Below are 25309 nucleotides of genomic sequence, written 5' to 3'. Positions count from 1 at the left end.
GTATTCCCACTTTTTTATTTCAGAGTTAGTTGTAATTGACTCTCAGTAACTCGAAATTCTCGATATCTCGAATTATTTTTAGTCTCCTTGGAAAAACCTATCTAAGTCAAAGAAAAAACAACAAAAAAATATGCATAGCTTGAAATAATTTTGCGGCTTATTTTATCTCTGTGAGCCGACGTGACCCGAAAATTACCTCTGTAATTCGAAATTCAGTAGATAAGTCATCATTTGATTTTCAATATACCTCTACAGGTCAAAGTTTACCTCTGTGCCTACCTAAAAACCTCTAGTCAGTCAAAACCCCGGTGTTGCAACATGTAAACTTTTATATGTTTTAATTTTGTTTAACATATTTTTTTATCAGATTCCGTTAATGTCCAGGACTCTATTTCATAGCAAACTAAATTAATTATTGACATTTGAAAGTCAAGTCTTAACATTTGAAAGAAAAGTCTTAATATGCCAAGGCTGTAATGCACTAATGAGGTTATTCTCAACTTTGTAGTGGATATAGCTAGTAAATTTAGAGATTTTGTACTTCTGTAGCTCGAATTTTCATTTGGCTTGCCTCTATACCATGTTGCCTTTATAAGTCGAATTTTATGTAGAGTGTACTGGCAGATTCAAGGGGAGAAGGGTGGACTTAGTTAAAATACATACGAATCAGTTGATGTCAAAGTGAATTTGCAACAATTACACAGACGAAGAAGCATATAGTTATTCCACCTTTTTTGTAACAAGATTTTCATCGAAAAAAAAGACAAGTTACCTCCAGTCCTACTTCCCCTAGCTGTAGAAAAAATACACATTAACCCTCCCCCTAAATTAAATTAGCAAACTAAATTAATTATTGACATTTGAAAGTCAAGTCTTAACATTTGAAAGAAAAGTCTTTATATGCCAAGGCTGCAATACACTAATGAGGTTATTCTCAACTTTGTAGTGGGTATAGCTAGTAAATTTAGAGATTTTGTACCTCTGTAGCTCGACCTGTACACAAAGAATCTATATAAAATTCTCTGGGGAAACCTATAAAAAATCCTCCTTCATCTTACTTCCTAAGCTCCCATGTTTTAGACCCATAGTTGATCACTGTCATCACTTAGCTTCGAGAATTCTAATCTCGGTTTTTAGATCAATCTTCCTTCTCTTCTAAAAAAATTTCAATGGGAAGTTCTTGGGAGAGTGTAAAGAAGGAGGCTTTGAATAGATTGGGATGGAGGAGGGGCTTGTAGCTGTGTTGGTCTCAGTTGGCTTGGTTCTGCAGTGACTCATTAGTAGTAGTAGTTGCTTTATAAAGTCATTTGCATCTAGTTGTGCTCCTAAATAATGATCTCTGCTAAAACTGAATACCATTTATAGCCACTAGTCAGTTGGAAGGGTAGGTGACTCAGTTGCTACTGATGATTTAAAATCACAATTTTTATAAGTTTCAATTATTAAAGCACTTTTTGGTCAATAGTGACACATCAGAGACATCAGTGACGCTAAATTGGAGAGGCTAGTGTTACTCAATCTGTCATAAATACATGAAATGTAGTGTATTTGGTTTCTGTTTTGTTTCAATATTTGTAATTGCGCCAGTTTGTTCAGTTCGATTTAGGGAAATAGCCAATATTCATCAATTTGGAAAAGTGTGTTTAATTAGGCAGAGTAAAAAAAAGCAAAAAAAGCGACGTACCCATTTTGTCACAAAGAAAACGTTAAATTTTGTCCCTATATCATTTGTTTTGTCACAAAGAAAACGTTAAATTTAGTCAGTACAGCAACTGTTTTCTTTTTTTGTTTTTTTTTGTAAAAAAAATTATCACTCCAAAAAAGAAAAGAAAAAATGCAACATGCTCATTTTGTCCCAAAGAAAATGTTAAATTTAATCCTCGTAGCAACTGCTTTTTTTTGTAATTATGCCAATATTGTGCTTGAGTGAGTCAATTTAATTCAATGAAATAACCAATATTCATAAATTTTTAAAACTGCTTTCATTTAGGCAGACTAGAAAAGGGTACTATAAATTGAAAAAAAAAAGTATATAGTACTTTCTGGTTAATAAACCCCTCCTTTTATTTTGCAAGTTAGCTTTTACTTTTTAAACGTTGGAATCAATTTCTCTGATAGAAGTAGTATTGTGTTTCAGCCAGATTTCAATTTCCAACCTCCCCCCCCTTATTTCTCCCCCAAAAAAATGTTTCTAGGAATATAAGTTGAAATTGATTAGTTATATTTTGGATATTATTGAATATTTCGATATTCAATATTTCAAATGAATATTTGAAAGATATAGACAAGCTGATTTAGTTAGAGAGAATAGCACCATTGCTGATATACACGATTCAAATAAGTAAATAATTCAAATCTTATTATACAGCTCTAGAAAACCAGGACGACTGAACCACCATTTGAATCTTTCTAGCTTTCACATGGAACTAACATTTCCTTGTAGAAACAAACTCTAGGTAAATAATGCAAACATATCAAACGTATTTTGTGGATTTTTTTTTTTTTACTTTCTTTTTAGTTAAAATATGAATAAAAGCCCTGTACCACTGTAAGTAGTTTTTATATCTTGAATGATCTTCAAAAATAACTTCAATTATCTTCTACGATTTGGAGATATCTGCCGCCACTTGTCAGTAATCCTCTATTTCTTATATAATGACCTACTTGCACAATTAGTTAAAAAAAAATCGAATAGAAATAGGGAACAATATTAAAATTATAACGAACTGAAATTATTTTGTATATTCTGGGAGCTCCCCCTCCTCAACCCTATGTTCTTTACGTTCAATTTTGACTTTTTGTCCTAATTCTTTAAGAAAGACTGCTTTTCATAGGTGCTGATGAATTCGAATAAGAAGTATTTTTAAAGTGCTATAAAACTTTACCGTAAAGAGTGGTGGGGGTGATATGGGAGCAACCCTCTCATAGGCAGAATAATTTCCTCTTGTTTTAATTTTTAATGCTTCCTTTCTTGCACTTGACAAAACCTTGTGTTTTAATTTAATTTCTGATCGTTTTTCAAATCTTGCCCAGGTCTATCCAATATATGGTGGTGGATGGGGACCATTATTCTTATATCCCTCCCCCCACTGCTTGCCGTCAAATTTTATAAATAAATACTTGCAAATTGCTGTTTAGCGTCCTACATTGGCTGCATAAGACTTTGCCTGAGGATTAACACAATTTCCCTGGCACTTAATTTCTTTTATGTAGTAATTAAAGCGATCGTTTTAGTAACTCAGCTGTTATGTAGCAACTAAAGTGACTAAAGCGATCGAATGCGTTTGAAAAAAATGGCTGATAGAAAATTAGCTTGAAAGTATTTGATACTGAGGTCATTCCACAATTGGAAGAACGTAGTTGCGAAAGTGTTTCCTCTTTTTTTCGTAAATGGGCCAAATTCTTTCAGGCTCACGACTGTTATTCGATTACTTTAAATCTAACGAATATTTACCTGTGGAATACCATAAAAAGACGATTCTTTTAATGTATGTATTGCAATTTTTTTTAGATTTTTGGTTACAGTTCGTTTCCACCTAAAAAAGAAGGTAAAGAATACAGCACCTCAACTTTACCTCCCTACCGGCGGTTCTGATCTCCATTTCATGGCCCTTCAGCCCAAAAGTGCAATGGGGGCCATCCCTCCTGTGCTTGTGCACACCCTTCCTGTTTACTTTCCTCATATTTCTCCTGGTACCCATTTAGAACTGAGTCAACTCTGGATGAGCTTACAGAGTTATGCCACTGATCCCCGTTCCAAACCAGTAACCAGCGACATCAGGAGTTACACTCATGTCCTCACTGACAAAGGATTTCAAGCCTAGCTGCTAACCACTCGGCTAGGACGTTTCCACATAAGTGTTCAATATATAAGATATGAACTCAAAACTCAGTATTTCCAATTAAACGTAAATAAAAAAATCTTCTGCTAACACTTGCCTCTTCCCTCCCGGGAAAACCCCTGAAAGCAATCAAGATGACCCTCCACGTCTTCACCTTGTTTGTCGGTAAGCGTATTAGTGTCCATCCTTTATCCTGGAAAGAAAATATTTTTCTGAAATTAAAAGGGAGCTATCACCCCTTATTATCTATATGCATGCTCAATTAAAATTTGGGAAGATTAGAGGATTAGTTATACAAATCCTCTGAATTTGTGCCAAAAAAAACACCATTCTTTTCAGAAGATTTTGTAATTAGACGTTAAACACAAAGTCGGGAATGTGTCCCCCCCCTCCGGCTTGCCCTGCAGGTACTTATTCTGTCCATGAAATATAGACTGAGAAAATTTGCCTGATTTATGATAAAAGGGGGAAACATTCCCAGGAAATCACAGAGTCCTAATGAATTTCGCACCATCGTAGTCAGCGTATCAGAGAAACCTACTGTGGATTTTTTTTTTTTTTTTTTTTTTTTTTTTTTTTTTTTTTTTTTTTTTTTTTCTTGTCAAAAGAAAGGTCACGAGCTCTTTCGGGAAAAAAGAGCGAAATTCCATATTTTTGTTGATAGGAGCAGGAAACCTCTGTAATAGTGTTCTCTGATATGCTGAATTTGACAGCATAATTTTCAGCAATAATGCTCGCCCTTTGGTCGTTTGTTTCTTTTTCGAAAATGGATTGGGTTTCTTAGACCCCGAGCTCCTTTTCTCAGACCCCAGGGCCACATAAAATCCAAGAACAAAAAATAATTTTCATCCATTTAAAAAATTATAAGATTTCATCTACACAGAAATAAGTGTTTTATGCTAATTGCATGTAGTTATGTCATTCGGTTTGTTTCTACAGTATCATGGGAGGTTAAGAAAGAAGTTGCCTTTCTTTTAACATGCTTAGCCATTTCTTATCTTCTTTTACTTGATAGTTTTTTTTTCTAATGTGATCGCGGGTCCCTGAGGAAAGTGTAAGCTTATATAGCCCTTTGTATTTTGTTATTGTATCTGACTGTGACATAAAATCTAATTGAATTTAAATCCAACTAGAGGCTCATTTCAAATTTCCATTTTAGGAGCTTTTAAATGTGGCACCAATTGATACCACAATCGTCCTTGCTGATACCTCCTTCACAGAGTTGCAGCTGATCATGAAATTTATTTATGAAGGGGAAGTGGAAACGACTAAAGATCAAAGCTTGAAGGTGGGTGACGCATTGAAAAGGCTTGGGGTTTGTCTTCGTGGATCACAGCTTCCAGCAGAAAAAAAATTAGAGCTGGATCTTGAAGGAGAACTGAGCTCCAGAAAATCAAGAGATGATAGAAAAGTCAAGAAGCTGAAGATTCGATATAAGGAGGGTGTTGTCGAGGAGGTATAATTTTTTTTCCTTCTCTATTTTATGCTTCATATTCTTATTCTTTTGTACTATTTTTGTTGATCTTCGCTATTTTATGCTTCATATTCATATTCTTTCACGCTATTGTTTCACTCTATTTTGTGCTCGTCTTATCTATTTCACGCTTCTTATTCTTCTTTCTTCAAACTATTCACACACACTCACACTATTTTTTGTCCTTCCCACTATTTCACCCTTCATATTCTTATTCTTACTCACTATTTTTTATTTTTCTCATCTATTTGATGCTTGTTTTTCCACACTTGTTTTTCATGCTCTTGTTTTTCCACAAAACTTTCATACAATATTTTGTTCTTCTCTACTATTTCACGCTTCATATTCTTACTCTTTCACTCTTTTTTTGTTCTTTTCCACTATTTCATGCTTCATATTCTTAATATTTTACATTATTCACACATACACTGTCACATTATTGTCTGTTCTTCTCCGCGATTTTGCACTTCACATTTTTATTCTTTCACATTGTTCACACTCACACTTTCACACTATTTCTGTTTTCCCTCCACTATTCACGCTTCATATTCTTACTCTTTACAATACAATCACCTTTTATTCCTCAAACTCACATTCTTACACACGATTCACAATTCACAATCTTTAATTTGGTGAAAATAAGGTATATAGATGGCAAATTGATAAATACGTAAAATCCTGTTCTTAGACGTGCCTAGCCAAAGATCAGTGCTTAAGGCCGTGATTAAGTGAACTTGAAAACATTGAGCTTCAAAATTGAAGTTTGGGTAGCCTGCTGTCTCTCAATTCTCTAGAGACCGTCGATTGTCAAAGACCTTTCAAATAGCACTTATTCATTGGCGGAAATAGCAGATTAGTTATACCAGCTTGTCAATCTGGTCTCTAGGGCGATCTGAAACGATTTTTTTCTGGCAAAAATTTCAGGTTGCTGAAAATATTCTATGGGACTGTTCGAAAACAGGAAAATACACCGAAAAATGGTTGCAATCACCTTATAGGTAATTGTCTTCTGCTCCTGATAGTACCGATTTTGTTCTAAAAGCAATATCCTACACAGAGTACACTTGTGAAAGAGCTAGACATTTTCTAAGCTTTCTAAGCATTTAGAGGAAATAGAGCAAAATCCTAGCAAACATTTTTGTAGCATCTTCAAGAAGCTACGACCTGATATTAAAAGCGGTATCTTCCGCCAATGAATACTTGAGCACTTTTTAAATATAAATTTTCAATTTTAACATGGGATTCTCGAGTTCCATCAGTTCACTTAATCACGGCCTTAAACATCATTATTGATGATGACACCTACCTGTCACACATTGCTGACAGCTTATAGACCAAGTCTATAAGTAATAATCTTTTTGATTGAATTAATCTTTAAAGATGCTATTCACTGAATGTTAAATAACAAACTGATTTGATATTTGGATCATTAATTGCTACACTGTCTTTCATTGATTCTGAAATTGATCTAGTTTTGTCAATGTAAGATTGGCCAATTAGTTTTCAGTTAGTAATTTTTAAGACCACACTGCTTTTCCATTTACGAAAAATGGAGCAAAGAAAAAACGGTTCTTTTTCTATGTGTTTTAGTTGTCGTGTTTTTTTTTGTTTCTGATGTCTTAAAAAAGTCTTAAATTTGTCGGTTGTAATTTTTTTTCCGTTGAGAAAGGCTCCCGGACGGGGAGCCGAAATATTCTGAGTATTTTTATTTTTTTAGTTAAAGTGTAGTTTTTATATTTTATTTTTGTTCACTGCTTTGTCGAAATTCAACCCGTTTTTTCTTTGCTAAATTTTTAGTTTTCAGTTTAGTGAATTGGCTCTTAAGAAAAAACCTCGGGAGTGGACGGTAAGTAGGAAGTGACAAGGCATGTAGGGGAATTTCTCAGGAGTGGGATCCTGAAAAATCATTTCCAGAGGGGGGTAGAATTTGAAATTGAACGTTTTATTTCAAGAAAACTGTCATGCTTTTTCTAATTGTTGATGTGTTTATTTATGTATATTTGTCATTGGAGGTGGCAGTGTCGCTCTCTCCCCTTGGGACACTTAAAAACGAGCAAGAAACATATCTCCAGCAGTATCTTTTCATTTGAAACCCCCAACAATGAAAAACCCATCCTTAGTTGATATCTATTTCTGAGTCACAATGGAAAAAAAAATCTTCAGAATTTGGAAAAAAATTAAGAAAATAGGTAATATTATAAATTGTTGTTGTAATATTATAATTTTTATAATTTATATTATAATTCTAAAGATATTATTATAATATTATTTTGTTATTGCTATAATATTGTAAAACGTGTCACAATATTGTAATTATAATAATATAATTGTTATATATATATATATATATATATATATATATATATATATATATATATATATATATATATATATATGTATATATATCACATCTTTTTATGGAATCAGATCATTCGTCTGTATATTTGGTTCAAAGTTTCTATGGAAATATATTAAATAACTGTTGGTATATAACAAACAATTTTCTTTTATAGTTAAATGTCTTTTATGCAAGAACAACTTTCTTTTACAAAAAATAAATAAATGAAAGATTCTGTTCAATGACTCATACTATTTCTTAGACCTGTTTACGAATGCTAATAATATTTATTTGAATTTTTTTTCTTTGCTTCAAATGACCTTTACTCCGTTCCTGGAGTGTCATTTCCCAAAACATCATTTATTTTATTTATTTTCTGGAATCGCCCTCCTCCACTATCCCCAGAAAAAGTGACGTAAGTCGCAAAAGTTAAGAATCCTTTGAGTTATAAAGTCTCCAAGGTTCGTCTAGGCCATGGAAAAGAACGACACAATTTCTCCTCACCCCAAATCCAACAATGTATAAAAAGTGAATTTGGAGGATGGTGACGGTATAATTATTTAGTATTATAATTGTAAATAATTATTTGTTATTATATTACGACAATAACAACTGTTACAATTATAAGTGATTCTACGTAATTAAAATTATTATAATTGGCTTAGACCGGCAATCTTGGTCCTAAAAAGTTATACAATATTTACTTTCAGCAAGAGACTCAGACAAGCCAAAATTTGCTCCGTGGGGAGGTGGTTCCAAGAGAATGTGCGCAGTACTGCAATTCTTCTCAACTCTTTTATTTTTGATATAAAATTATGTATGATATATATATATATATATATATATATATATATATATATATATATATATATATATATATATATATATATATATATATATATATATATATATATATATATATATATATATATATATATATATATATATATATATATATATATATATATATATATATATATATATATATATATATATATATATGACATGAAATCATTAGTAAGCCAAAGAATAGGTTTTTTGGGAACTGAAATTCGAAGAGAACGCTGGTAAACATAGGCTCAATTATTCTTTGAGATAACTTTAAACGCTAAAATGTCTTTTTTAAGATCGGTGGGCATCTTTTTGGGCGCCAGAACTTCGAGAATAATGTAACAGGTAGAGGTTGTTTAAAAATCTCAAGACATCAAGAGACTGGACAAAGGGTACCCCCATCCAACACTTATGTATTTCTGAGGAGAATCACATCTAAAACATGTGGTAGTTTCTAAAATACGAACGATCTTGCAAATTTTCTACTGAAAAGTGATTTTTATTGCTGTTACTACTAGTTCGTGTCACAGCAAAAAATTTGACCATTGTTCTATCAAAAAGTAGGTTTAGTAGGCAGGTTAGTAGCACTTCTAGCTGTTTCCAAATGTGTCACTATTATATTTTTTGGGGAGTGGACTACAAAGTTGTACTGAAAAAATTAAAATACAAATAGTCGTTTCTCTAGTAATGATATAGTAATTTAATTTAGTTATTATTTCTTTAGTTTTAAAGAATCAATTAGTGGAAATAACCTTCCAATTAGTAAATCGATTGATCACGTGATCGATCAATTCACTCTGAAAAAGGAGAGCTCCATAAAAGTTCGAAGAGAATCAAGATTACGAAAAGCCATTTCAACTGTGGCTTGTAGACTGACTGACGTATTTTTTGCAATATACGTCAAAATACACCCATGTTGCTCAGCCAACGAAATTGAGTTATTTCTTCTTTAGTTTTTGTTTGACATGAAACAAAATGTCAAACATGCAAAATCCAAAATTGTCTTGGAACAAGACTTCCCCTGCTGAAATATTCAGAATCCGGTTTTTGTTTCTTACAAAGGTATCAATGGTGTCAAGCATAATAATAATATATTGCAGACCTGCTAACAAAATATAAGAAAAAAATGGTGAACTGAAATAAAAATTTCACTCAAATTTAAAAACTGCAGCTGGATCCAATAAAAAAAACCATATTAACTACAGTATTAATTGAACCTGGGGGAGGAATGTCTAAGGCGTGTCAAAGGACAGTATTTTACGCGGTATTTCACGCTTACAAAAAACGCATAAAAAGAAAATCTGTTTCTATGTATTGTTTTTTAACAATCCTACAGGTTGAGCAAACATTTTTGGGGGAGGGGCAAACACCCTGCCACTCCTAGATACGGCCTTGCCTAGTAAACACTTCAGGTATTTACGTAGGGCCTGAAAGAAGGTGTAGCTTGTATGTGATGGTAATTCAATATGCTTCTCTTCACCATCTTGATCACTTATGCACTTGGGAGTGCAACTCCTAAGAGCAAGTGAGCTAAGATATGCTGACTAAATTAAACTTAATCAAACTATCAATTCTATCAATTTGATCAAAATCAAACTATCAATTTTGTGTAACTAAAAAAGCAGACCAAAAATTGGTCTACCTAGAAAAGCTTTTTTCAAACCACCCCCGTAGGTGATGCTAAGGTACTAGAATTTCGATCCGGGAAAAACCTTTTTTCCAACAATTTTAACGAATAAAGAACGTGGAAGGGTTGAAGCTTAAGGTGACAAAGACAGTTCACAAATTAGAAATTTGTTTTTGTCTGGATTGACATTTCCAATGTCAATATTTCTGATATTTGGGTGACTCTTCTGTAGAAGCTCATGTGAGTCATGTGTAGAAGCACAAATATGGCCGATATTTGTGTGACTCTTGTGTAAAATCACAAGTATGGCCGATATTTGTGACTTGTGTAGAAGCTCACGTGACTTGTGTAGAAGCACAATATGTCCGAGATTTGTGTGACTTGTGTAAACGCACAAATATGGCTGATATTTGTCTGACTCTTGTGTAAAAGTTTATGTGACTCTTGTGTAGAAGCACAATATGGCCGAAATTTTTGTCTGACTTGTGTAAAAGTTATATGTGACTCCTGTGTAGAAGCACAATATGGCCGAAATTTTTGTCTGACTTGTGTAAAAGTTTATGTGACTCTTGTGTAGAAGCACAAGTATGGCCGATATTTGTGTGACTCCTGTGTAGAAGCTCAATATTAGCCTGTAGGTCAGTGAGAGAACTTTCATTCAAAAGCATATCATCAGCACAACACCTTTGGTTGACGGAAAAACTAGCTGACAAATGTATAAGTGACGTTGAGTTTTATTGTGCTTTAACGCTTTAAAATAATTGAATAATAAAACATGCTTTTTGAGGGCTTAAATAAATAATAGGTAAGGTAATTAATCAATAAAACACTATACAATTTTTACGTAGAGCTAGTAATCCTTCTTATAGACTTGGAATAAACATTCAAACTCTTGTGTAGAGTGGAGTTTGAGGAGGGGGAAAACACATGGTACTCGGAATAATTCCTCTTCTTTCTAAGTTTTAATGTTGCTCTTTGCTTTCATTTGATCTTTTTTTTTTCTTATTTATTTTCTGTTCATTTTCATAGTGTACCTATCGTTTCCCTGAATAATGATGCCGTTTGGGGTGGTAAGAATTGGTAAGACGAAATGACGATTCCTTTACGTGTTTTTGGTCGACTGGTTCTTGAAAATCCGTTAAAACTTTTACGATGGATATCAGAGTTTAGGTATTTTTCCTAAAGCATCATAATGTGGTGGTCAGGGCCGTATCCAGTTTTTTTTTGGGGGGGGGAGAAACCTTAAAAACGCATCAAAAATCTGTTTATATTCATTTTTATACGGTTTTTACGAGTCGGGCAAACATTTCGGGGGGGGGGGGCTCAACTCCCCCCCCCCCAATCCCTTTGGATACGGCCTTGGTGGTGGTGCCTTTCAGACAGCTTCTGAAGCTTCAATTTTTGTAGGCCGTCCTAACAGAATGTGTAATTTGCCTTAAGTATTAAATTGCCCACCCGCTTCTGAATATTTTCAAGCTTTTCAGCGTGGATAGAAGTTGGACCCGGGTGCCAAGCAGTACAAACATATTCAGTTTATGATAAGACATACATACAGTATAGATTATACATAATGGAAATTGGGATGTTAAAGAACGTTATGTATGCAAATGATTTTTGGGCAGAGATAAGCCTTTTGGAGGACAAACTATATATGTGAATCCAATTTCAGGTTGCTTTCGAAAATTACCTCTAGGATTTTTTTTTGTTCATATTAAGTTGTAAGTCCGATGTCTTCTCGGAATCTCTTCTCCGATGTTGGTGGTTTTGAAGAACCTAACCCGTAAATTCTGGCTCTGTTTTACTAACCGAAAACATTAGATCTTCAAGGTCACCCTTTAGTTGGAAAAATTTTGGTGAAGTGGTGATTTCCTCTGCTAGGCTCACTGAGGTGTGGAATGATATACTTAACAGGTCAGCAGCAAGTTTGCAGCGATTTTGTATTTGCGATAGTACAGGGTCGAAAACAATTAAAAAGATCCGAGGTTCTAATTTTGTTCTTGAGGAGCTCCGTATTATATTCCTTGGAGTTCGGATTCTTTGTTCTGCCTCAGTGAAACACATTTGTTTCGATTGTGCATGAAAATTGCAACCATTCTAACAAAAACTGCCGTACACCCATTTCTGTGCTCGGTCAGTAGCTATCAGTTGTGTGATGCTGTCAAACGCCTTCACTATGTTGCCGAGTGGGATTTTTGTGTATGTCTCTTCTTTCTCGAGAGGCCTCATCAGATCATCAAGAAGACACACAAAATAATGGGTAGTATTATGGTCAAACCTGAAACCAAATTGCCGAGGGTCTAAATTAGCTTCGATATCTTCATGTAGATACTCGAAAATAAAGCCCTTAAACACATTGGAGAGGCATGGGTTTTTTGAAATCGAATAAAAATCATTGGGCGAGAGGTTTTTTTTACTTTAGGAATGGAGTTACATAAGCTACCTTGAAGAATTTCAGGATTGTACCATCTATTAGACATTGATTGAAATAGGCTGCCAAAATAGGACCAAGTTCCTCTAAGCAATTAGCCATAAACTCAACAGGAATTTCTAGAGGGTAATTGCTCTTCCTGGTGTCAAGGCTTTTTAGCTTCTCGCATACTTATTGGGGGTGAATGATCGTAATTTCGATGGGCCCAATCTTAGGGAGCTTATCTAGAGGTGGGTGTGTACGACATATATTATAAAAATGTGTGTTGATCTGATCAGCGTTTTGAGGTTTTCCACCAATGCCATAGACGTTCAGCTGTTATCGAGTCCCATAATCTCCTGGACTTTAGACGGAATCTAGAGGGGTTGGAATTCCGAAGCTTGTTAATGACTTGAACGCCGATTTTTTTTTTCTGTATTTTCTGACATATGTTATTGCACATTTATTAAGCCCCATCTTGATGCCCCGATTTGTATGTTTCATTTCTATATTTAATGAGATCCTTAATCTCTTTTGTGATCCATGGTTTATTTTATAGTCGTTTCAGGAAAGTTAGTTTATATTCATTGAAGAGCTGAGCAGTGACCTCTTGCGTTATTTTGTTGCCATTTTTCATAGCAAGGACTGTCGACCAGTTTTTCTCAGCGAACCTCTGGCGGTAAATCTAGAGTTGTTCCTGGGTATGTGGGAGGTACTTAACCGTTGCCTGGGACCTGTCAGAGGGGTTTAATGCTGAGCTCCCATATTATCGTGAAGTGATCATTCATACCAATAGCGGGGAGGTTGTTGGGGAAATTATGGAAGTCCTCAATATTGGTAAATGTAAAGTCTAGAGCTTTCTTTACGCGTGTTCGAACTTCGAAAACTTGATTAAGGGAAAACGAACTTAGCAGCCAGCTAGCCTTCAAATCATGAAAGTGACTAATTGTAGGAGGACTGCCATCCCTCAAACCTCTCTTCCACCCCTCTTAACTATTGCACAGAGATGCTTCGAGCTCGTTTAGTACATTTGCTTTTTGAAATTAAGAATAATTATCCAAATAAGATTGTTATTTCTTCTATAGTCAAATAATTTATCTTAAGTCCGTTTAAAATTTACAACTAATAAGGACGAAATGTATTCTTATATATGTTTATAAATATATATAACAAAATGTATGCTGTATATAATATATCCGGTGTAAATAAAATAGATACGAACCAAATAAACACAGTTTGGTTTTGAGAACGCTACAACTCTTTTAAGTTCACTTAGTACAGAACGCTCTGTGACTTAAACTCCAGTTAGTGTTGATGGCTGCTACTAGAATTGTTATTTTTTACATTAAAATGCTTTTATTTTTTAGGATATGAATATGGTTGATGTGGTATCTGGCACTAAAATTACTGAAAATCAAGACATACCATGTCAAGTGTGTGACAAGTCTTTGGAGGTTCCTTTTAATCTGAAGTTGCATCAAGAATCCAACTGTTTTACTTATCCAATCCAATGCCGGGAGTGTTCTGAAAAATTGGAAACCTTCATGGACCATTTGACTCATCAGATAAAGAAACATCATTTCTTCAACGATGACACGTGTCCAGGGTGTCAAAAAAAATTTATTAACGCCAATTCACTTAATGAACATTATCGTGCTTTTCATATTCCTGCTTATATGCTTACTCATACGTGCTACGTTTGCAATAGGAAATTTTATACACGTCAGGTTCTTTTGAGACACATGGCTGGGAATCACCGTATCCGTGCGGACGATGCTAGGCAAGCTATGCCTAAAAGTGGACGAATTTGTAGCCTCTGCAAGCGTTACTTTAAAGGAAGCATTGAGTATTTTGCACATAAGAGAGCTTGTTTTAATAATCACTTTAGGCTACGTTGTGCGTTTTGTAATGAAAAATTTTTGAATCAGGGTGAATTGAAAAGGCACAGGTCGCGTTGTTCTCCTCTGAAGTTTTTCAAGGAAGACTCGGAGGGTAAATATGAATGCCTTGCATGTCATACGGCTGTTTCAAAGAAAGGTTTGACGCCTCATTATAGGATTTGCTCTTTAAGGTCTGGACGTCCGGCCCCTCTTGCTAAGAAGAAAAGAAATGATGGAGAACGTAAGAAGATTTCTATTGTTTGTCCTGGATGCAAAATAGAGTATCAGGATCGTAAGCAGTTTGTTGAGCACTTGAACCCGGAAGTGGATAACGGTTGCTCTGCTATACTCTTTTTTGAAATGATTGATGAAGATCTGTCTAGATGCACTCTTTGTAATAATCAGGTGGCCATTAAGACAGTTAATATCTTAAACCATGTTACTCGTTGTATACTTTGGCCGTTATGTACTTTATGTAATAAAGCAACTCCTTTTTTGTCAAGGCACTTTGAACAACATCACCCTGGTCTGGATTCAAATAGCTTTGTTCAAAAAACGGGATTTGTGCATGGTGATTCTTCTGTAGATATTCACGTTCCAAGCCCAAGTCCTATGTCCGTCTCCAGAAGGTTGAAGATCCTTAGTTCTGATTCCAGAGTTAAATGTGGAATATGCAAATATCCCTTAACAAAGAGTGAACTGGCAGAGCATAGAGAAACATGCTTCCCGAAATTCTTCTTGAAGACGGATGCTGGCCACTTCCAATGTAATAGATGTGGCAGCGTAATCATGTATTCAAGGAATCTTTATGGTCATGTCATCGTTTGCAAGCAGTCGAAAGCTTTTCTCTATGAAGGTCATAGTGATCAGATGAGTGAGTCTCCTTCGGTTGAGTCTATTGAGGATAGTCTTCCTGAGAATGAAACTAAGAATTTTTTTGAGGAAAAAAAATGTGGAGTTTGTCGAAAGGGATTTTCAAATGATGAGGCTCGTTCAGAGCATTACATCGCGTGCCTTAACAAATACTTCGAAGATACTGGATCTGAATCGTATAAATGTCTTTCTTGCGAACAAATTGTAGCATCAGCTGAAATCGAAAACCATACTTCGTCTTGTCTCGTCCATAGGGAGGCACTGAAACGTGACGGTATTTTTGAAGCTCCCCAGTCTACCCCACGGCTTAATTTAAGAAGACCACCCCCTCGAAAATTTAATAAAAGTTTTGGAAAAACGAAAAGAACCATATGTGGTGTCTGTCGTAAATTCTTCCCTGACAAGACTGCTGTGCAAATACATCGAAAAATATGTTTTGCCGCTCGTTTTGAAATAGTTGATTCCGACTCCTGCAGATGTAAAATCTGTGGAATGATATGTATAACAAAAACGGTTGCTAAGCACACATTAAAATGCTCTTCAAGGAGCAGCTCTTTTTGCAGCGTATCTGTGAATGAGTCACCTATAAAATCAGAACCGATAGATAATGGTGCACTCAACTTTGAGGACAGTTTTGGGCTATTGGAGAGTACAGAGATGACCAGCCTTACTTTGGATGATGTTGACACTCCTGCAACAGACGATAATGATATGGTAGTTCCAAGTGAGGAGGAGCCAATTGAAGAAGAAGCGAACCAATTACCGAGTAGAGACGAACCTGTTTTTGTCAAACCAGAACCTTTGTCAGATACTGAAGTTGTTTTGGACGATCATGAACAATTATAGGCTATTTTGAATTCATTCAGTTGGGCCTTTAGGACAGATGGTTTATGTGCTATTTTGTCTGAATCTGCTTTAGACGGAAGAAGAACCTCCTGTTATTTTATGTGATTTTTTCTTTTGTCGTATTCCAGAGCTACTTCATCTCTGCTGCTTTGGGTGTTTTAGGGCTCCCCGTGACCTTAAAAACAATGGAAAAAACATCACACTGGCTTGTCTTTAGTTTAGTTTATTGTCGACTTCAAGTTTGCTCGGTTCTATGTGTGTAAAGAAACAGTTAGGGCCACGGTATATTTTTCATTTAAAATGTCTGTTTTTGTGAGAGTGAAATGACTTTCAGCTACCTAGCTCGCGTTTGGTCTAGTTTTTTGCTGACTATAAGATGGCTTCGTTTTTTCCTCCTTTTTGTGTTTATCTACATGTGTAAGGTAGAACACACAGGTTTTGTGTATTTGTGTACAAATACAGAAACTACACTCTAGATTTGTGCATAGTTTTTGTGTGCACAGTTTCCTGTGACCCTTTTGGTCTTTTTTTTTTAGAAGTATTATTTATTTATTTTTTAGTTTTTTTAATGGTACCTTGAATGTTAATATCACTATTTAGTTTATACGTTTTGAAGTGTTTTTTGTTCTTTGGTGAAAGGCCGGTTATACAGTTTTCACAGTATGCCTGCGACAATGCACTACTATTTTCAAAAAGTCTCAAATCAAATACAAGGTCAGCAAGTAAAATTGTCTGTCGTGCAGGATGTCCGTTGTGCTGTGACCCAATTAAGAAGGTCATAATTACTCCCCAATTTTACCCAATTCGGTAGCCTAACTTAATGCTACCCAATTGAGAAGCTAATTAACATTATTTTTTTAACGAAGATAAGTAATCTGACACCTTCAATGGAAATCGTGAGCCTTTCTTGGCACTAACTTAACCACGTTTGCAGGAATGTGTTCGGATAGAATTTAGGGAGAGGGGATTGAACTCATTGAACCGACGAATGGATAAGTCAAAATAAGAATTTTTTTTGGATATTATCGTAGTATCGTAGGATTTCTGTGTGTGAGAGAAGAGGGGGGGGGGGGGTAGAGCCTGGTGAGCATATGTAAACTTTTTGAAATGTCACCACTTTAGCAGTGCTTTGGGAATATACCTCATTTTAAATCCAGATGAGATAATTTAATCCTTTTCATTGCTTTAGAAAAGGTGGCAAAGGTTTTTTTTTAGGTATTTTTGGAGAGATCTATTTTTCTGTGCAGTAATTAGTTAATTTGAGTTTTTGCGCGGTTTAGCCATAAAATACAGTTCCTGGTGGCGTTTTCTCAGAAAAGTAGAAAGAAAGCTGTTACTTTGAAGTCGAAAAGAATCTTTGAATACGAAGGGGGAGGGGGTATCCTACCTGATAAAGAAGCCTTTTTTAGGGGGCTATGGAAGTTTGATTAAAGTGCGCTTCTTTTGGCAGAATTGTCAGAAAAAAAATGAGTTTTTTGGAGCAGGGTCTCTAATTTCCCTGGGGAATGCTAGTTTAGAGATTACTGAAACCGTTTCCCATGGGAAGTCATATATGCTGTGAAAGCGAAGAATTTGGCGATAATTTTTAATTCATATTTAATTTAATTAAAGGACTATATTTCCAAAAAATAATAAATTAGTCAAATAACCTAATGTAAACAGGAGGATTATTATTAGGTCGATATAAGACTGGTGTCGATATTAGGCATAGCAGGAGCAGAAGCCCCATGTCAACCCCCCTCAGATTATGTGTTACTTTAATTAATTCAGTGGATTATCCACAATATAATTGTGACAGACGTTTGTTTCACCTTTGCTTAAAATATTTGTTGATTCCGCGTTTATTTTTAACTCCAAAGGAAATCATAATCTAATACTACTTTAAAATGTATGGTTTCATCCTTTATAGGACTAGTGTAGATGTTCAGGAATAATGTGGCTGATTGTATTAAACAGGAGTAAAGTACCAATTCCCAACTAAGTCTAAGTTGTATCATATCTTGTCAAAATCTTATCAAAAACTATTTATGTTACTTAAAATTATTCTACAACAGAAAATTCACAAAATTATTCAAGATGATTCCCCGGGGAAGCCATTTTTTTTATTTTGGTGGAGAGAGATGTCCGAAAAACTGTCAAAGTATATAGGGAAAAGTTGCCCGGGGAAAATTCTGTAATAGTATATGGTCAGCTGAAGTGATGTTTGTTTTCGAATGTTCTCTCCCATTCTTCCTATATATCATCGTAGAGTTGCAGCGTATAGATTTGAAACAAGTTGCTGTTATGCATCGGTATGTTTGAAAATTTTGAGAGCTAGGTTATAACAATTTTTCTTATTCAAATCTGAGTATTTTTTAGTCTTGCCTGGTTCGTTCTAATTCTGATTGCAATATTAATTAAAATTGGTTGTCTCTATACGTTTGTCAAAAAATTCAAAGATTCAGTCTTGTAAATTGAGAAGGGGGTTAGATGAAATTGTTTTAAAGCGTTCTCTAAAGAGGATTTTTAATTTAAACCCCCTCAACTCTTAACTAAATCTACCCACTGCCCCCCCCCCTTATAAACAAAAATATCTCATAATTAAAAGAACGTGTCCAAAATAAAGGCAGAAATTAAACATTGATTTTGCTTAATTTTCTAGAAGCTGACTTATAAAGCTTGTCTATTTTTTCTCAGAAGAGTCACTTTTTGTTTTAGCAAGTTACCGAATTTTTTGCATTTTGTATTCGATTTTTGAACGCTGGCCCCTTGAGTATTATTTTTTTTTTTGGCCCTGATTTTTCAGGCAGCTTTTTTGCTTTGAAAAGTACATTAAATTACATTTTACTGTCAGGAATAGTAACAATGACTCATTCATTTATTTATATACTAAGTACATAAAATATGTAAATAAAATAGCCTTACTTGCTCCGCTCCATCCCCGTGTTGGTCCGATAGTGCAGAACCTCTGAGCCGTCCTAGCTGAGTGATTAGCACCTTAATCCTTTATTTGTGACGACAGAGGCGTGAGTCCTGGTATCGCTGGTTGTTTGGTTTGGAACTAGAGTCAGTGATGAGACTCGGTAAGCTCAACCAGAGTCGAATCATTTCTAAACGAGTACCAGGAGAAATCTGGGGAAGGTAAACAGGAATGGTCTGCGATAGCAAAGGATGGCTGGCCCCCAACCCCCATTGAACCTTCTGGCTGAAGAGCCATGAAACGGAGATGAGAACCGCTAGTAGGGATTTTAAAATCCTATGTCGTATTCTTTACCTTTTTCTACTCAGTCTAAAATAAATTGTATTTTTTGTGTGTTCGTCTTATGCGCATATTAAATTGATTTTTTGCTGTTATATAAAAAAAAGCTTTTCAATAATTATCACAAGAGAGAGAATAAAAAACAAGGGAATGAAAGAAAAATGAGAAAAGATAGGGTAAAGCATTTAGGAAAATTTAAGTATAAGTATGAGATGGTTACAGCTCTCGCGGTAACTACGACAGAAAATATTTCTTCAACCAGTAATTCAATAGAAGAAGGCAGCCATTCTAATTTAATCTTGGAAATTATTATAATTTATTAATATTAAACAATTATAAAACGCATGTTGCTAATAGCCTGACCTTTGGTAATCGTGCAGTGATATTCTTGTTCTAGATTTTCTGCTATGAACGTAAAATAATTGTAGAAAAGCAAACTTATTTTTATGGATATTTAGTTTGGTGATTCTCTTCACCAGAATTTTAGATGTTTTTTTTGTGGGGTGGGGGCTGGTGGTTGATCTGTTTAATACGCGCTGAAAACTAGCTTTGAATGATCTACTTACTTATTTCCGAAATTTTATATTTATTAAATTCACATATATTATTATCTATATTATATTCATGTATATCGTCAAATATTATGCATAGGGGATGAGCATGATGGCGTGTTCTTTTTAAGACGGTGTGTTCTTTTTACGCTGTGTTCTTTTTAAGATATGATAATTTATTAAAAGCCAAATCAGGTAATGCGAAACAGTATCTTGCTCGCATATCACATTATCAGAATTAAAAAATAATCACCTCTCCCCTTCCCCCCAAAAAAGCACAAGAGCCAACGTTGGACCCAAACGTCGATTATCGCATCGTAAATTAAGTAAATTAATATAAAAATGTTGAATATGAAAGTGGGATGGCTACAAAAGAAGAAACGCTTTGATAAAATCAATCTGCCTTTTTATTAAAAAAACATAGTGTGAGTGCACGTTTAGATATTCTTTTTTATTCGTCACTCTTCTGTCGAACTTTAGACTGGCCACTCTCATCTTATTGAAGAAATAATGTATATTTTAAGCACGTTTCATGGTTTAATTTTCTTGGCAGTTTTTCCTTTGCTTATGGATTAAATTTGCTCAATTTCAGTTTTCTCGAATTTTTGAAATCTTTTTTTTTTACCTTTTTGTACTGAAGACGGTCTAGTGGAGGTTGTTACCAAACACATCATCTGTTTTTCACTGGCTGAAATATTTTCTCGTTTTTTTTCCTATTTCTTTTATTGTCATTGCTGATTAGGGTGAAATTGATTTTCTTCTTAACAAAATCTGAAGACCCTGATCAACGCATGAAGTAAGTGCTAATTCAAGTGTTAGCTAAGACATTGCTCAGACGGTTCTTGTAGAATATACCCCAGCTATCACCCCGCCCCCCCCCAAAAAAAAAATTCCACCCAAATCTCTACCAGGTAAAGCTTAATCATGCAAAATTTAACACACGAAATAATGAGACAATAATTCAGATCAGTAAAACTCAATCTACTGCAGATTGAACTTAGTACAAATTAATCCGCTATTAAAGTTGTTGCATTTTTCATATCAAATTGGTATATCACTATTGAATTCATCAGAGGCCAAATTGATCAAGTCAAAAGACAAGCAAAGTCGCATCTGGAAACCCTAGAATTAAGGTTAAAACTTGTCTGTTGCTAAACGTTCTTCCACAATAAGTGTGTTATTTGAATAGGCTACTTAGAAAAGAAATTGAAACAGCTGTATGCGCTTTGGCCAATGGCAGCGCTTGCTGTCGTGAGCTACTTGTCTATAAAATAAACAGTGGAGAAAAAATAAATAATTTCATGTTCTGATGTAAACTGACCTAACGTCTGATGGAAAATATTTCAGGGTTTATTTGCTTATGAATAAGGACATATCCAGAAAGGTGGGGGGGGTAATTTTTTTACAATTTTGTAAAATTATAACAAAAATGCATATGAACAAATGTTTGTTGTGTTTTTTAAAGTCCTTTTTTGCAACACATCACCCCCTGAACAGAAGATCCCGAATATGTCCTTGCTTATGTTTCCTTCGAAACTTCATTTCTTGTTCAATTTAAAAACAATTTTTTGGCACTTATTTTGGATATTTTTCTTGTGACCGACCAAAGTTAGAGCAATAAAGTGCTCGAACACTAAAATCTTCCTTTAAAAAGGATTGACTTTAAAAAATTAATAAATTATCATCGAAAGCAAATTTATTTCCGAAACGCTCGGAAATTTATTTCTAGGGGACTTATTAAAACCCAAAAGCTGGTTTATTATGTGAAAGACACTATCATGGAGCAAATAGCTAATTCCGGCAAAGTAAGGTATGGACCTGAATTCCGCTCCTTATTACGCAAGGTAATTTCTGTCGACACTGCGTTTGATCTGATTCTTTTTTTTTTTCACAAAATTTTGTGAGATTTGTCTCCATGATTTTCACCCAAGAAATGCCTCCCTCCCACTATCTTAGGCCTCGGCTTCTGCTCGAAAATCCTTCTCTATATCTGATATTAGTTCTTGTATTCTTCTTGCATTGATGTTTTTTTAACTTAAAGAAAAAAAAGAAATAGATTATCTATAGGTTTTCTGTTATTCTGTGTAGTAATAGTTGTCTTGTGAATAATAGACAGTCTTGTGCAAATAGATCCAGTTAGTAATTTTTATGTTTTATTGATAAATGTGTCATTCTTTCTGAATAAAAAATCTTCGTAATTGTTTGTTCACTATCTATGCATGCCCATCTATAGGCGATGCTACTTGACAAAATGCCGTTTACATTTTAAATCAGGTAGGGTATGTCAGACCTTATATTTACATTTTTTTTTTTTTTTTTTTTTTTTTTTTTTTTTTTTTTTTTTTTTTTTTTTTTTAATGCAGTAATTATTCAATCAGGACACTAGATATCCTAAAAAGATTTAATTCAAATTTTTACCTTGAACATAGATGTTTTTTTGTAGAATTTCGAAAGGATCGTTTATAAATGTTGGTGTGTCTTAGATAAAATAATTTGTATCGTATGATAAATTCAATGTTTTAGTTGTTGTTGTTTTTTTAATGCAGTAGTTATTCAATAAGGACACGAGGTATCCTAAAAAAAATAATTCAAATTTTTACCCTTGAACATATATTTTTTTTGTAGAATTTCGAAAGGATCGTTTATAAGTGATGGTGTGTCTTTGATGAAATAATTTATGTTGTATGATAATTTTTTTTATGGTACTTACTATTCGGACAAGTGCCATATAGCGATCGCAATTACTGTCCGTCGGTTTGCTAGTTCGGGCACTTCAAGATAAGCTAAGACGATGAAAGTTGGCAGACACATCAGGGACGAAACCAGATTAAATAAGAAATTGTCGTTTCCCCGATTCGACTATCTGGGGGGTGGGGGGACGGTTAGTTCGGAAAAATTATGTATTTTTAACTTACGAACGGGTGATTATATCTTAATGAAACTTGATATTTAAATGGACCTTGTGTCTCAGAGCTCTTGTTTTAAATCCAGACCGGATCCGGTAACACTGGGCAGTTGGAGGGGGAAACAGGAAATCTTAGAAAACGCTTAGAGTGGAGAGATCGGGATGAAACTTGGTGGGAAGAATAAGCACAAGTCCTAGATACGTGATTGACATAGCCGGATCCGTTCTCTTTGGGGGAATTGGGGGGGGGGGGTAGTTTTAAAAAATGAGGTATTTTAACTTAGAAACGGGTGATCGGGTATTTAGAAGGTCCTCATGTCTCAGAGCTCTTATTTTAAATCCGGACCGTATCCGGTGACATTAGGGGGGATTTGGAGGGGCAAGAATAAGCACAAATCCTAGATACGTGATTGACATAACCGGATCCACTCTCTTTGTGGGAGTTTGGCGGGATTTCCAGTCATTTGGCGAGTTCGGTACTTCTGAACAGGCTATGACGATGGAAATTGGTAGGCGTATCACATTAGCTGTTTAAAAATGTTTTTTTTTCCTTAGTTTAAACCGTATTTCCCACCTCAAAATGTAGGCTACAAAACCCATCTACGAACTCGACCTTACTCTTGAAAAAAGAACAGCAAAATCGATTACTCTAGTACCGAGTCTAATTTTAGGTTCTAAACTCGTCATAAACGCCATATCAGCTCTTGGTTCTTGTTTTTTTTAATACAATAGTTATTCAATAAGGACACGAGATATCCTAAAAAGATTTAATTCAAATTTTTACCTTGAACATAGATGTTTTTTGAAAAATTCAAAAGGATCGTTTATAAGTGCTGGCGTGTCTTTGATGAAAGAATTTATGTCGTATGATAAATTTGTAAAGTAACAATTGGATGTTATAGAACAAAATTTATAGATTGTAAACAGATGTTATTTGCTTGCCTAAGGTTGATTTTTCAAATTTGTTGCTCTTATATTTTAAGATTGGATTCCACAAAAAATGTTAGTTCGGAATTTATGCGAAGCTACAAACAACTGTTTTTGCCGCAATTAAAATGTGTCTAGATTGGATCTACTCTTGTTTTATACGTTTCTTAATTCTCTTGCCCCAGAAAAGTGTGAGTTTTTTTCTACCATTTGACGGGAGTCTCTTTGTCGGTGTCGAGGTAATGTTGATTTAGGGTACTCAAACAAGACTGGATTGGAAAATACGTATCACATGACTTTTTTTTTGGTTTGGAAGATGATAACGAGGAGTCTCAACAGCAGGGAAATACTGTTTTAGGGCTGCACACACCGACTCATTACCAAATCTCGATTAGCACTGGCGTGACTGTGCCATACGTGAAAGCTATACTGGTAGTGTATGGTGTAGGAAGGCTGTTTAAGTGCGTCATAAGTAAAAAAAAAAAATATCAGATTCAGTAAAATATTCGTAAATGTTAGTGTTTTTAATTTTCAAAACTTATTGCAGCAAAAGGCGAATAATGCCAATGCAGTAGCACAAAGCTGTGTCAGTTTTCTGCTTGCATTTTGTGATTATTATATTTATATTAAATTACGCAAAAACCTAACAATTACGCAAAACCTCACTTTTGATTGTTTCTTTTTTATATTACGGTAGAGCAATATGGTTTAAGAAATTATCTACAATTACAAAACTAGGAAAAATGCCGAGAAACACCAAACGGTAGATGGGGGTGGTGATTTTTTTTGTTAACACTAGCTTCCATTTTTATAAGTTGCCCATACTATTTGAGTTTGCCTTCTATGGGATTTTAATTGTTAAATATCCTTAGGTTATATTTTTTTGAATTTGCAAAACTATTAGTCCTTCATAGATTTTCTGGTTTAAATTACTTTTGAGTATATACCACTTTGCAACCACGCTTATCAATATATTATATTTTTCGTGTAAAACGTTGTGTTTTTAGACTAGATCCTTGTAATCCTCCACTCCTCAAGCACTAAGTAGAAATGATCATTCTCCAATCTACTTCGGCTGGAAATGTTTTGCCATGCTCCAAATAAACACTGTCTTGATGCTGATGATTCCTGCCGAATGCTACAAAAATTAAGCTTTATATTTTTCCATACTAAGAAACTTGGAGGGTGTTAGCAGCAAGATTAGATCTAGTTTATACACTACTGCTACTAACAACCCACGGCAGCACCAATCCACTTTTAGCCGACACAGCTACGCAAGTTCCTCCTCCATCCTAATCTTTTCAGAGCCTCCCTCTTTACACCCTCTCAAGAATTTTATCATTGCACCCTAGTTCATACAAACATTTATAATCAAGCGAGCTTTAGCCAAAACAGTTACGTAAGCTCCTCTTCCATTCTAATCTAATCAGAGCCTCTCTCTTTACACCCTCCCAAGAATTTCTTGCATTGCATCCTAGTTTATATAAAAATTCGTAATCTAGCAAATAGATTTTTTGTTTTTATTCATTTAAAGTGGGAAATTTCATTTTTAAAGAACAAGAATCCAAAC

The 25309-nt window shown here is 34.7% G+C and overlaps 1 protein-coding gene across 2 annotated transcripts in view; it reads left to right on the top strand.

Moving 5' to 3' along the window:
• LOC136028287 (replication initiator 1-like) overlaps nucleotides 1-22105 on the top strand; it is a 38654-nt gene extending 16549 nt beyond the window's left edge. For both annotated transcript variants that reach the window (XM_065706037.1, XM_065706038.1), the window contains exons 3-4: nucleotides 5002-5298; nucleotides 13887-22105. In XM_065706037.1, the coding sequence (XP_065562109.1) occupies nucleotides 5002-5298; nucleotides 13887-16118 (2529 nt within the window). In that variant the 3' untranslated portion in view covers nucleotides 16119-22105. The remainder of the gene's footprint in view (nucleotides 1-5001; nucleotides 5299-13886) is intronic.
• The last annotated feature ends 3204 nt before the right edge of the window (nucleotides 22106-25309 follow it).

Source organism: Artemia franciscana, chromosome 6 (assembly GCF_032884065.1).
Source record: "Artemia franciscana chromosome 6, ASM3288406v1, whole genome shotgun sequence".
Classification (NCBI taxonomy): domain Eukaryota; kingdom Metazoa; phylum Arthropoda; class Branchiopoda; order Anostraca; family Artemiidae; genus Artemia; species Artemia franciscana.
The sequence above is the reverse complement of the archived record's forward strand: the minus strand, read 5'-3'. Positions and strand labels throughout refer to the sequence as shown.